Below are 14,488 nucleotides of genomic sequence, written 5' to 3' on the forward strand. Positions count from 1 at the left end.
AAAACAAAAGAATGAGAGACGAAAATAAGAAACTAAATGAAGAAAATAGAACATTAATAGTAGAAAACTTCGAAATAATTAAAAAAAAAAAAATGAAATAATTATGAAAAATAATCTTGAAAAGTTGGAACAATAGATCAACAAATAAATGAGTATTCCGATAAAATTAAAGAAAATAAAAATAATATTATAAATTTAAAAGAAGAAACACATAAAAATTTAAATAGTTTACAAAAAGAACAAGATAAATTAAAGAAAGATATCATAATTAACCAAGATCTAAATAAACAAAATTTCGATAATTTAAAAACAAAAGAATGTGAAAATTACGACAATGTAATTAAAATAATCGAAAATATAAAGAAAACTAGAAGTAATATGATAAATTTAGATTCTACATCGACGTTATCATATTTAAAACCGGAAATGTGGCCCAAATTTAGGGGTACCAAGGACAAGATACACCCGATGACATACTTAAATAACTTGATAAGACTAACCACCGATATTGACGATCCTAAATTAATTTTGAATTTGATTCAACTAACTTTAGAAGAACAAGCTTTAGAATGGTACGAAATGGCAGCGAACAAATGCCACAATTTGGATGATTTTAAGAATGAATTTGTGAAACAGCTTTGGAATAGTAACCAACAACACCGACAAAAATTAAAACTATTAAATGGAAAATATAACGAAAATTGGAAAGTAAGCAGGGAAATTTATGCGTGTGATGTATACAACCGTAGCAAATATATACAGGGTCTGGAAGAAAAGGAAATAACAGAAATTTTAATCAAACATTTTGTCAATGCAGATAACGTAGCAGTTGTTTATCAAAATATTTCCAGCATGAATGAATTAATGGAGATTTTAAGAAGATTAGATGATTTTACGGAAAACCAAAGAAAAGAAAGGAATTTAAATTATCAAAATATAAACTACGGACATACAAAACTAAACTATAACTACAACTACGACAAAAAACCAGAGCAAAATCAAAGAAACTACAATTACAATAACAATAACTATACGAACTGTGATAATAATGATAAAACCAACGGTAGTAATAATAGATATGGTAATAATTACTCTCGCAATAGAAATGGAAATGGACACGATAACTATGGATATAGAAATTCTCAATCAAGATTCCAAAATAATGACTATCCAAACAGAGGACCACCACGTAGATTTAAGTTTGTATCACAGAATCGAGGAAATCCCCCAGAACGAGAAAATGTATATATGAATCACGTGACTTATAAGGATTATTCCGAAGATAGAACTAACAATGAGACGGGAAATTCAAGAAGGAATGAGAATCGACAGTATAACCGAAATGTGGTTGATAAAAAAAAACGCTGACTGTACCAACAGAAGAAGAATGGAACGTTGAATTGTAAAATTTCCGTCATATACGTTTGTAAATTTTCCAATTTTGAATATGGGGAAATTGTAATAATATCACTTATGATAGCATGAAGAGGTGGCGTTAATATCAAAAAATAAAGTCATGGAAACAAAAAAAAAATAGTAAATAAACATAAAAAAGTGTTAAAGTAAAGGATTTTTGAATTAACGAATTTCTGTTTGAACCTGCTCCCGAAAAATTCTGTTATATATTTAAAAATTGTGTTTTGATAATAAAATACACGTTCATCACAATACCTAAATCTAATTTTCTACGTAGATTGTAGCATTCTATTAAGAATATATCAAACACTAATTTCGAGTGGATTGTAAAATCTGTATAGATTATAATTTCAACTCTACCGAGATTTAATATGTAATCTGTGTTCACTCATAGTAGAGTAAATAATTTACTTTGCCATAGATTCATTTAATCTCTAAAATTTGCTCTAATAACCGATTGAAATATTTACTCGAAAAGTGAATGGACCTCCTGGAAACATGTTAGATTTAAAATAGAGTTAATTATTTTTTACCGTGAATAAACAAATAAAATAATAAATAAATTATTTAAATTAAAAACCGTAAAAACTGACGTTCTCATTTTCTATCTAGAACAAATTAATTAATTTAAAATTAACTTATAACTACATAGCCTAACAATGCAGACATTTAACAGGTGCAGTTTTAATAACTGTTAATAAATAAAATACACTAAAAAATCTTAAAGTTATTTTTATTTTCGGGTCTCCAAGGTGGCATACATCCTTAATAGTCTTTTAACATAAGGCAAGGAGAGAACTTTATATTCCTTAAAGTTTTTTATAGTTTACTTTAAAATACACATTGAGTTGAATAGCTTACTATACTATACATTTTACTTTGAGTCAAAGATGGCGGTAAATCTTGTATTTCCAAAATATTAAATCAGTATGTGGTGTTTACTTTTCTATTCATTTTTATTTCTTGTATCTTTATAACCAAACGTCTTCATACCAAATAAATAATCAATTTTTTATTTCAATGATGTTTTTCCAAATCCTATTTAATTATTAATTTTGTTCGGAGCGTTTCGTATCAGACACGATGTGGTTCTGAGTTGCTACGTCAGACACATTAAATCACGAGGCCATTTTAGTGAACGTTACGTTGCGGAACGTGCCTGTACCGTGACGTAAAATTGATATTTAAAAAATTAATAAAATGGATAAACAAAAACTTATACAACTGGTTAGGGAGTATCGTTGTTTATATGATAATAACGATAAATATTATTCTGATTTAGACAAAAAAGAAATTGCTTGGAGAGAAATTGGACAAAAACTTCATCAAACTGGTAAGATATTTCTTATTTATTTTTATTTTTTGTAACAAAAACGTTTTAATAAACAGCTGAATGTTGTAAACAAACCTGGAACTACATTCGAGACGGTTATCGAAGAATTTTGAAAAAGCGGAAACGCTCGGGGGGAAGTAGCAAAAAATGGAAGTTTGAAGATGAAGTTTTTTTCTTGTTACCGTTTCTTAAGCAAAAAGAGAGAAATAACCCGTCGAGTAGTAATAATACTATTTCGGTGTTTGATGATAGTTGGAACGCATCTGTGATTTTAGATGATGATAATACTGGAGATCAAGAAAGTGATGAAGAAAAAGGACTCAAATGTATTAGTTCTTCAACGCTAAGAATACCAATAAAAAGAAAATCTCAATTATCAGGACCAGCATTGATGAATATTTTACACGAAAAGAAATCCAAAAATGAATCATTGGATGACGTTGATTTATTCTTTGCAAGTTTAGCTAAAACAGTCAAACAATTTACACCAATCAATAGGGCGGTTGCAAAACAAAAAGTATTTAATTTAATTTTTGAAATAGAAAAAGAAGAATTAGAAAATAAAGATTAAAAAAACTCTTTATTTAATTTATTTAATTTCATTCATATAAAGTAAAATCAATATAAACTACATCATTCTATTTATAAATATATACATATTACATTTTATAAACAAATTAACCTTAAGTACAGAGTGGAAGGCACTGATATTCTTTTCTAACTATTTTTAATTCTAATAATAATACTGAAAAATAGTACCAATAGTTTAGATCTCAATTATTTTGATTTTCTTGATAGAGATAGAAAAAGGTGAAAGAGTTTTTTTAGAAATGTGTCCTAGATGATCGACCAAATATGGGAATCTTCGGCACTGAAAACAAAATTGATTAAATTTAACTTTTATAATACAAATTTAATTTAAATATATTGTTTTTTTTTGTTCAATACGAGCAGGTATAGTTTCCGATATTTTTGGTGGTTTTTATGACCCTCAGAAACAGTAGTGGCAGTAATTATCACCCCGAAAAAGTACCTGTACATGATTTATGATAGGCCCTCCTAGTGAACTAGGTCCAAGGACGCACTTTTTTTTATTATATGTTAAATTAAAAACACTTAAACAGTATTTACAGTACTAATTATTGTTTACATTCGAAAAATACAAATTTTAAATAAATTGTTGTATTTTCACGCAAAGTAATGGTATTTAAGTTTTAAAATATTATGTTTTTGTAATTTCCATTAATGCGGATCTGATCAACTCACGCCAGAGTTTGGGGTTCGTAACTACGTGTATACAACCCCGTCTTTGTTCGTTATATCACTGCAATTAAGTCATAAAAACTACCAGAAATATCGGAAACTTATAAATACAAAGAAGCTTATAAAAAAATTTTCGAAGAACAACTGTCACCTCAGCAAATATTGACATAAGATGTAAAATAACGTTGTTCCTAGAACCACGTTGTGCGGTTCTACGAACTACATTAGAAATACTCCCGAAAGACAAATAGATATCATTACATTCACAAATCATGCATCACAGGAAATTATGAAACCCTTTTTATTATTGACAAAGGACAAAAGCTCCTTATATTTTTCACAAAAAAGCTATTTAAACAGAAATCACATAAGCTCTGTTATCAGCAGCTATTAATTTCTTAGATTTATACTCAAGATATCTACTGTAGATTTAAATAGTATTAATGATGACCATGTGATGGACGGTTGATTAAACTAACTAACAATAAGAACACCACAAAAAATAATAAAGTTGACTCTAATGCATTTTTAATCAAACATTATTAGTATCACTGTGAATACACGGCATAGGAACAAAAAAAACAGTGTAAAAAAATTATCTCGAATACAAATCCCCACCGAATGGAAAACAAGGTACAACTACAGGAATATAATTCTACCGAATACTACATGTGAGTTATTAACGAAAATTATAAGCAGCAAAATACAGATAAAATTGAAATAACTGATGAACAGCAAGGATTTAAGGAAAATCGCCCGATTCTAAATGAGATATACATACCACGATAATTAATTGAGAAGTACATAGAGTGTAACAAACCCTTGTACCTTTGTTTAGTAGATTTTAAAAAGGCTTTTACTCACAGATTCACAAGAACACTAGAGCCCTAATTATACAGGTGCCCATTATGTATGGAATATAGTATACAGGGTGATTCATTAGCTCTATGACAAACTTTGGCAGATGAAAGATGATGCGATTCTAAGGAAAAAATGTTATATGAATATGGGTCTGATTCATTTTGGTTAAAGAGTTACAAGCCTTTGAAAATTTTACACAGTTTAATAGGCAAATGAAAATGTAACATAAAAAATAAGTTTAAAAATTACAAAAATTGTTCGAAATGTCCGCCTTCAGCTTGAATGCACGCTTCACATCGACGAAGTAAAGATTTGCAACAATCACAACAATAATTATGAAACACAAATACAGAGTTGGCTGTGATAACAAAACTGAGTTCTTTATGTCAAACATTTCAATTTACTAAAAAAATATAACATAAAACGAAAATGCATGTATTTACGACTGAAGAATATGCAGATATTATTTTTGTATACGGGCTTTGTAACGGAAACGCTCGGCAAGCAGCAAGAGAATACCTTCGTAGGTTTCCAAGTAGACATCAACCTGCCCATACAGTGTTTAGTGCATCATTTCGCAGACTGAGAGAAATAGGTAACCCTGCTCCACTACATTCCGTTCGTCCCCATGATGTGAATGTACAAAATGAAGAACGTGTTATTGATTTAGTACTTGACGACCCTTCAATTAGTACTCGGCGTATAGCATGTTACAAATATCCCAAAGTTTTGTATGGCGTGTATTGAATCGAGAAATGTTACATCCGTTTCATCGCCAAAATGTTCAAGCATTACATGATGGAGATACTGAGCAACGCTTAGCATTTTGCCACTGGATTATTCAGCAACATGCTCAAAATAATAACTTCATTTCCCAAGTTCTGTGGTCTGATGAAGCGTGTTTCACTAGGGACGGCATAAATAATTATCATAACGAACATGTGTGGTCCTTGCAAAATCCACATGCAATTAGACCAGGAAGATTTCAGCAACGGTTTAGTGTAAACGTTTGGGGTGGCATTTTTAACAATTCTTTGCTACCTGTATGGGTGATAAATGAACGCTTAAATGCAAATATGTACAGAAATTTCTTGGGACATAACCTTTTCGATTTTATCGACGACGTACCACTTAACATCGTTCAAAATATGTGGTATCAGCACGATGGTACACCACCACATCGAGGAAGAGAAGTCATCGCTTGGTTACATGAACATTTTCCAAACAAATGGATTGGCAATGGAGGTCCAGTAGTCTGGCCACCACGATCCCCAGATCTAAATCCGCTGGATTATTATTTCTGGGGACACATGAAGCAGCTTGTGTACCATGTAGAAATTGCTACCCGTCAGCAACTACTGGACAGAATTCAAGATGCAGCTAATAGCATACGGAATGATCCAAATATCATACGTCGTGTGATAGAATCTTTACTTCGTCGATGTGAGGCGTGCATTCAAACTGAAGGCGGACATTTCGAACAATTTTTGTAATTTTTAAACTTATTTTTTATGTTACATTTTCATTTGCCTATTAAACTGTGTAAAATTTTCAAAGGCTTGTAACTCTTTAACCAAAATGAATCGGACCCATATTCATATAACATTTTTTCCTTAGAATCGGACCACCTTTCATCTGCCAAAGTTTGTCATAGAGCTAATGAATCACCCTGTATATCTTGGTAGGTATCAACTTTATAAAAAGACTTCGCAGTATCTCGAATTATTGGAGATGTACACTAATTTTTCGTTTATTTGTTTTATTTTGTATGTAAATGAACTTACAGTAATAATTCGAGGTACTTGACGATCTCGGATATCTAGATTAATGTTCTTGATTAATTTTTATTAATAAACAATTTTTCCATTTTTCTCAAAAATTTTCTGATGTAAGGATACAAAAATTTTACGCCATCGTAAAGAGAAAAGTAATCTCTACCAAATGAGCCTAAAGAAAGAATACATTGCCATTTAAAAAAATTTAAGTATTATTGGTTACTCATTTGTTTTCTGATTTAAAAACAATTGAACAATATGTTTTTTTATAAAGTTGATACCTACAAAGATATATACTATATTCCATACATAATGGGCACCCTATATTATAGTTATAGAAGCACTAAACAGGAATCGAATCAGAACTTTCGACCGAGTCGGAGCTGAGTATAATACGTCGAAAAGGTTGTTTTGTGATTAAGTTTTCTTCTATGTGTTTTCATGAACGATCAATGACAAGCCGAACCTCATAATTTACATAAATCTATTCAGCTAGTTCGTCATTTATTTTTTCTTGAATCTTATTTTCCAAATGCATATTTTCGATTGTTTTAATAATGTTGTGCGATATTTGTGTATCAAAAAGTGGGACCTTTAACTGTATTCGAAGGCTTTCCCTTGGGTAGATCGATAATACTCATGAAGGATGGCGACTTTTCCTTTATTTGTCTAATGACAAAGATGACAAAGAACCCAAATCCAAGTTTATTGCTCGTCTGCCAATGAAATACATTGATTTACTGTTTGTTATGATTCTTGTAGTTACTTCAGGGTGATGCAGAGTAAATTTATTCCTTTTGTAGTTTTCCGGAACTTTTTTTTTGATCTTGTTAGTCTCTCCTTTTCATCTCCAAGTTGGTGTACCGTATGAACCCGAGCAACCCAGTAGAAGGTTGTGGCCATCAATTTCATTGGGAAGCGTTGTGTTTCTGGAACGTGAAGACTTTGTATCACAGCAGAGCACTCCAAACACTAGGAGATATCCTAGAAAAGTATAAGGCTGGCATAACAGCCATACAAGAAGTTATGTGGACCGGGCAGAGCCAGTCATAGAAGAGGTGTTACAACGTCAATTAGTTGTAAGCAAATGTCTTAAGGAATAGAATGAGCAGTGTAAGGATAAAGGGGAGTTCTTTAATATTATCATTACTAATGTGCATACCCCTCCGGAGGAAACAAGCATAGAAAAAAGTGCCTCAAATTATGGCATAAAATCATAATTTGAAACGGCAACGCAATAATAGGAAGAGAACAGCAGTACCACGACCAGGTAGGGAAGAACAGCCTTGACGAGGAAAGCAACGAGAACATGCGAGCCTTCCAAACCTAAAAAATAATAGGTACCATAAGATGGGGCTACTTGGCCACCCCGGGGCTACATGGACACAACGTATCCGTGTTCATGTTTTTGTTTCTGGTGTTTTTTTTCTTGTTATTAAAGGAAGACACTGATTAAAAATGGTGCGCATGTATCAAAAAACTCCAGGGTTAAAATCCCACATGAATTACAAAGTGGAAGACTTGCAGTTCGGAAAAAGGAAAAAGGCCGCAGAAACGCAGAAAGCATTACCACGGAAGTTGCTTGAAAGGAATTCAAGACCCGTTGGACATCCGATTGTTTTAAGCAGCTCTAAGGAGCTGTTGATTTTTGAAACTTTGCGTGTTGTTGCGAATTGGGGGTTTCCCTTGACAAAGGCCGACATTTGAGATGTGGTAAAAAATACCTAGATAAACAAGGGAGGCAGATCAAGGTCTTCAAGAACAACAGTCCAGGTCCAGATTCTATCGATTCTTTTATCGCAAGAAACAACCTGTTTATCAGAATAGCATCAAACATCAAGCGGTCCAGGTCGCCAGTCAACCGCGACGACACATTACAACATTTTTTAACAACGCTAACTTTGCCCTTTCTTCAGTGAAAATTGTAAACCTATATAATTATGATGTGTCCAAGAAGCCCCAACAACGGGGCTATTCGGACATCACTTTTTTATATATTTGTTGTTGTGTGTATAAGGTATTTTCAATGTTTTATGATAGCTATATAATCCTGGAGGTTAGGTTGGTATGATGAACAAGTTTCTGTTGCCCTAACTTTATTTTCTCAGTTTAATCTTCAAAAATGGGTAAAAAACGTGTCCAAGTAACCCCATCTTACGGTAACCTACTCGCAACCAAATTCCTGCGGTGTTTCTCAATATACAAGTAAATATGAACCATAGAAGAAATGAACGATGAGTGGAACCTTGGGCATTTCTTTTTCAGTTGGTGATCGCCAACATGGCGGATAACCATCCGCCCTGTCCATAAGTCCATCCTATATTCCTTTACACTCCCTATATTCTTTCTTCTTTCCTGCTATCCATACATACTAGTGTAATTTGTTGGAATCTACTTTCACTGGTTTCACACATACATTCCATACGCCCATTAATTTGAACTTTTTTAAATAAATATTGAATGGTACATATCCCGTCAGGGGCTATATGCCCTTGCTGGACATGGCCACAATAACCATCTAATCTTTCTTGATAACTCTGTATATCTCTTCTTACACTTTCATTATATCATTTATTTCCATGTTCCTCTTTTTATTTTTTCTTAACCACTCTACCACAGATGTGTTGTCGTTGAACATCATATACCATATCAGCTCCAACTATTTTTATGCGTCAAATAAAGAGGCGCCATGCGGACTTTATTTACAAAGCGTCCGTCGCGTCGGTTCCCACAACGGAAAAACTCTCTGCTCCGTTTGCAAACCTAATAAAATCATATCTTATTATACTTCCGCTTCATATGTTAGTGCAGGCCACTTCCACACCTAAATAGTTCAGAGCACTCACCATTTTTAAATTTCCCGAACCGGTCCTTAGCACCGAGGCCCTAACCTTTTTAACACAACTGAATAATCCTTCTAATTTTCTCATTCCTCACCGTGATGTCAGACAGAATGAGTCGATCATCGCAGGCATATGCCTGTACTGACATAAATCTGTTTTTCCTGTATTCTATCTCCTCACACTCCATATTTCTGTCCCTTGAAAAATTATCTATATAGCACACATAAGATAATCGGAACACCCCATTCTCTCCAACGTACGCAAAATACCCGTGTTGAATGCATTCTCAACATTCAACCCCACTATTACTGCATGTCCTCCATTCATCTTATATTTCGCCTAATCCCAAACCACAGAATGATCAGAAATGACACTGATTTCGGTTTCTTTGATGTTGGAGGAACCGCATTTTTTGTCATCGATTTAAAGCTCTGCTATCTTTAAGAATAGAACCTAATGATCTGGCAACGTCGCCATACCCCTAGTGTCCTTTCTGGTTATTCTGTGCCCAAACAGTCCTTCATTCAGCTGACCCTCTCTTTCCATATATACCAACAACCTTTCCTCGATAACTCTATCATTTGGCTTCAGTAATCATACAACTCTCATACTGCTGAAAACACCTTTTTCGCCAAGCTATGTGTAATCAATCAACTGGTAAGAATAACAATGATGAACGTCAGATGCTGCATAAAAATACAAAATAACATTTCAAAAAGCATAGGTATAAGTAACATATGGGGCGCTCCTGTTCAACATACGCCTGGAAAAGCCTGAAGAATGTAAAGAAAATGGAGTTTTCACTACCTATGTCATGAATATTGAAAACATAATACTAGCATTGACTGAGATGAAACACTTCTTGCACATTTCCTGGATAAAACACATATTTCTGTTTACAGAGAGTTACTTTTGGAATTTTGCGATAATACTTTATGGCCCGTCTCTTGTACACCAGCAGTTCCGTCACTACTTGCCGTTTTGTTGTTTCATTGAAAGTAGTGGACTTGAGTTTTGCATTATACGCTTCATATGTAGAGCACTTTTATACCTGTAGCCTTCCAAACTTGCAGCTAAAGTTGTCTCTGAATTATTTGAAAAAAGTAATACTTTATGCCATTTTTGTAGCAGGATACTTTTCAATAAAAATTTTGAAAATTGATAAACTAGTGTCAAAATATGTGGCTGCAAACCGAGAAATAATAGGAATACTTTAAGTACGAAGGCTTTCACGGCCGGTGTGAATTAAATTAAAATTAGAACAAAAACTAGAACTAACACTAGAAACTTTCGGGTTTTGCCGTGCGTCTTTTAATAAAAGGTTTGACGTTTCGGATGCCATGTTGCAACCTTCTTCAGAAACTGGTTCGAAGTTCGAAGTTAAAACTAAAACTAGAACTAACACTAGAAACTTTCGGGTTTTGCCGTGCGTCTTTTACTTTTAACTTCGAACCAGTTTCTGAAGAAGGTTGCAACATGGCATCCGAAACGTCAAACCTTTTATTAAAAGACGCACGGCAAAACCCGAAAGTTTCTAGTGTTAGTTCTAGTTTTAGTTTTAATTTTAGTTTAATAGGAATACTTTGTTGGAAATAAATTGATGTTCTTCACAATGACTTCAGGATTTCGATGAACTTTCAGTTTGGTTTTACCTCTTTGATCCAAAGATGATATGTTATTTTCCACTGTAAACTCTTATCTGTCTTCTGCTCACCCATTCATATATTCTAATTTAATTGGAATGACAACTGTTCAATATCCAATATATGTATGCATACGTACATATATCGCTGAAGTGTTTTTTATATTTAATAACAATATGACTTTCAACCGAAAGACATGTAGGTATTCTATGAGGGATATGATTGGATGTTCTTTTATTACTTTATAGGACCATATTGGCCAGAACAGTGCTGAAAACATCCATAAGAATGAAATAACACAAAAAAGGCAATAGAGGATATAACAATCTCTGGAAGTCGAGCCTATTTGCCATTAAAACGAAAAAGCGTCCAATCAAAGTAAACTAGAATAACATGATTGATCGTTGTCTAAATTAAACATTTCAAAAAAAAATATACACAACTTCTCATATCCGAACATATTCACTTTTTTTATTCAGGTCGGAGGAGGAAAGTTTGGGAAACCAGGACTTGCACTGGGCTATAGTGCCATAAATAATGGCGGTGAAGATCTTTTTCTGTGTGCCTATTGCTAACGAATTCATTTACTCCTTCGTTCTTCATTCATTCTTTGACTTTTAATTAATTGCCAAATTTGCTTCTGTAACATGTAGAAGTCATTTTGCATTCTTTTAGAGAAGATTTCCCAGTGTTTGTTCTTAATTTATCTGACTGGTTATTTAGTGTCTTTATTCACTTCACTATATATTATTATGTAATCTTCATACATTCTTTGTCTAGCTCCCCTTTTTTTTTGGTTTCTTGTAGTACGCAGACACCAATCTTGTGGTCTTTTAACTCTATTATAATCTATTGTTCTTTGTTATTGAATACTATTTGTTATTGTCTCTGCCTCCAATTACCGTATTCGTAAAAGGTGCGATCGAAGTTCTTAAAAACTGCCTTTCTTCATCTTGAAGCTCATTGTCGTTTTCAAATTTTTTACAAATGAAGTTCAACGGACAAGAAGTTCCCAATTGTGTTTCTGAAGCCTTCGGTGTGCGGTCTTGCATTGTCATGCAACAACCTGATTTCTACAGTTGGACAACAAATATCGCTGTTGATTATTATTTGCAAACTTGGAGTTTGTTTCGACCAGAACTTACATTGTGGGGCTATCACTGCCCACATTTTACTGAACATTAATGTAAAATTGAAAGATTTAATGAAAACCTTCATTAAAAACTTTTTAAAACTAATAAATGGCGTTCTATACTTAATATGTAAATTTTATCATATTATATGATATTTCTATACTTACCACATACTTTATTTGGGACATCCAAACGAAGCAAAAAGAAATCGACGATTTATTCAGCATTCGTTCATTTGTGTCATTTAATTAAAAACTATCGATAATTATCTAATGCTTTTTGCAATAACAATAATTTTTGGCCCTTGCATCTTCTATACAACCACTGTGTGGTTTATATTCATCCAATCTGCTGACGTATAATACCTTAAAGGTTTGTCTACTACTAGTATTATCATCAATAACATTACTTTTTGTTACAGTAACTGTTGATTCGAAAATAGCTTTAGGTTTTGTTTCAAACATCAACAATATGTGCGTGCTTGTGGTGTTATCATTTGTATTAATAGAATCGGCAGATAAACTAGCACTCATAATTTTTGCTAATGTATAACTTGCGCATTTATTTGTGCCGGGAACTAATTCTTGTATTTTGGATTGAATCCATTGTAGGGTAATGTTAGCAGATTGACCAACTAATTTGTTGTCTGTTTTTATTGGCACATAACCATTACAAGTGCACCAATGTGTGCTTATTCCAGTTTCTTCGCAAGATCGAGGCTCTGGAATTTCTTTAAAAAGTGATTGGCACATAGGGCAACTGTCGCTTTGTATAGGAGCATAAGTAAAATTAGAAAGCACCAATATATCTTGTATTGTCATATACATATCGTATGGACTAGTTAAACGCTTCGCGTTATTTCGAAGATTATTGTATTCTTTTGGACGTGTTTGTCTCAACCAAGGTGGTACCCAGAAGTATAAATAAGGCAATCTCTCTTCTATCCAACCGCTTGTAGTTTGTCGAACTTTACCGAATCGCATTCCGTGATCGCTGACAAAAATAATCATCACCTCGTTTAAAATTCCATCATTTTTGAGGTCTTTGAAGAAAGACGCAACTTTTTTATCAAGGCGAGTGGGTGAATTAACGCTGTTATGACTAAAACTATTCATCCAAAATAAACCGAACATCGGATGCCCATAAAAAGTTTTTGAAAAATCTTTTGCTAGATTTAAAATTCGCTCTCCGCTTTGTTCCGGACCAGTACAATAATGCATATCATCAACGATTTTTGTCGTTAATTTCGCAGCGCCGTGCATATAAGTTTTGAAATAAAAATCGGTCGGGTTCTTGACAAACCCTTTTTTCTTATAATTAAACGTAGATATCGCATCCTCATCTTCCCCATACGCCGTTACGTATCCGAGATTTTTAAAATCTTTCCAAATAAAAGGACACGTTTCCAATTTACCACGTATCGTGGGATCACATTGTTTATACGCATAATCAGGACATTTCCCCGTCAACATCGCCATTAGATTCGGAAATGTATTCTCACCCATTTTGTTATAACCTATATACTCGATCCAATCATTTTCATCTAGAAACTTCTTCGTTGTAGGCATCGTTCTATAAAAGTTTAAGCGGGAAATACTATCGATGCCGATTATTAACAAACTGATCGGTTTTGTGTTATTTGCTGTAAACGATTCTTTAGTTTTTTGCATGTTCACGTATTGTTTGTTACTAATTGTTATTGCTACGTGGACGTTACTGTACACTATTGAGCGCGAATATTTCGCATCACGACATGTTACCATTACAGTCTTATTGTTTATCACCACTTCTTCATCAAAATCTATACAGTTCTTCGATATGCTAAAACAAAAATAAGAATGATACAAATTTATATAATCGAGAGGTATAGAATTGAAATCAATTATTTTCATAAAGTTGTTAATGAAACTTTTTTTTAAATTATTTAACATGTCAAGAATTCAAATTTCGTCTATATAACAACTGGTTCCGGTTTACAACGTCCTTAGAAGACATCTTATCAAAAAATGTATTCTTCCCTCTTTATTTCCCAGTTGTGGCAATCAAAGTTAAGAAAACAGTAAGAAATCTAAGAGATGCTGGTTACACAATACTAAGTAGATGGAAGATACTAAAAAGAACGGTCAAAACACATTTGTCTGTCTTCACATTGACTTTCAGCAATGAAGGCCATCTAACAAGTTCACGAAATTAAAACCATCTTGATATCGAAACGGTAAGA

General features: G+C 33.1%; 3 protein-coding genes across 8 annotated transcripts in view; 2 read left to right on the top strand and 1 right to left on the bottom strand.

Annotated features, from left to right (window-relative positions):
- The first annotated feature begins 378 nt into the window (after window positions 1–378).
- On the top strand, window positions 379–1,368 carry LOC139432679 (homeobox protein 2-like). The gene has a single exon (XM_071201438.1). The coding sequence runs from the start codon at window positions 379–381 to the stop codon at window positions 1,366–1,368; it is 990 nt and encodes a 329-aa protein (XP_071057539.1).
- A 1,022-nt stretch (window positions 1,369–2,390) lies between these two features.
- On the top strand, window positions 2,391–3,332 carry LOC111418288 (uncharacterized). 2 transcript variants are annotated; one of them, XM_023050798.2, is made up of 3 exons: window positions 2,391–2,749; window positions 2,806–2,970; window positions 3,025–3,332. In XM_023050798.2, exons 1-3 carry the CDS (start codon window positions 2,617–2,619, stop codon window positions 3,318–3,320), a joined length of 594 nt encoding a protein of 197 aa, XP_022906566.1. In that variant the 5' UTR covers window positions 2,391–2,616; the 3' UTR covers window positions 3,321–3,332. The 2 variants fall into 2 exon arrangements, with proteins under 2 accessions (XP_022906566.1, XP_022906565.1); XM_023050797.2 differs by having other exon boundaries at window positions 2,394–2,749; window positions 2,806–3,332.
- The window catches only part of LOC111418287 (uncharacterized), a 50,246-nt gene continuing 39,081 nt past the window's right edge, over window positions 3,324–14,488 (bottom strand). For all 5 annotated transcript variants that reach the window (XM_023050795.2, XM_023050794.2, XM_023050793.2 and 2 more), the window contains exons 4-5: window positions 12,435–14,088; window positions 3,324–3,620 (exon numbers count right to left, since the gene is read on the bottom strand). In XM_023050795.2, the coding sequence (XP_022906563.1) occupies window positions 12,537–14,088 (1,552 nt within the window). In that variant the 3' untranslated portion in view covers window positions 3,324–3,620; window positions 12,435–12,536. The remainder of the gene's footprint in view (window positions 3,621–12,434; window positions 14,089–14,488) is intronic.

This window comes from Onthophagus taurus, chromosome 2, assembly GCF_036711975.1.
Source record: "Onthophagus taurus isolate NC chromosome 2, IU_Otau_3.0, whole genome shotgun sequence".
Classification (NCBI taxonomy): Eukaryota; Metazoa; Arthropoda; class Insecta; order Coleoptera; family Scarabaeidae; genus Onthophagus; species Onthophagus taurus.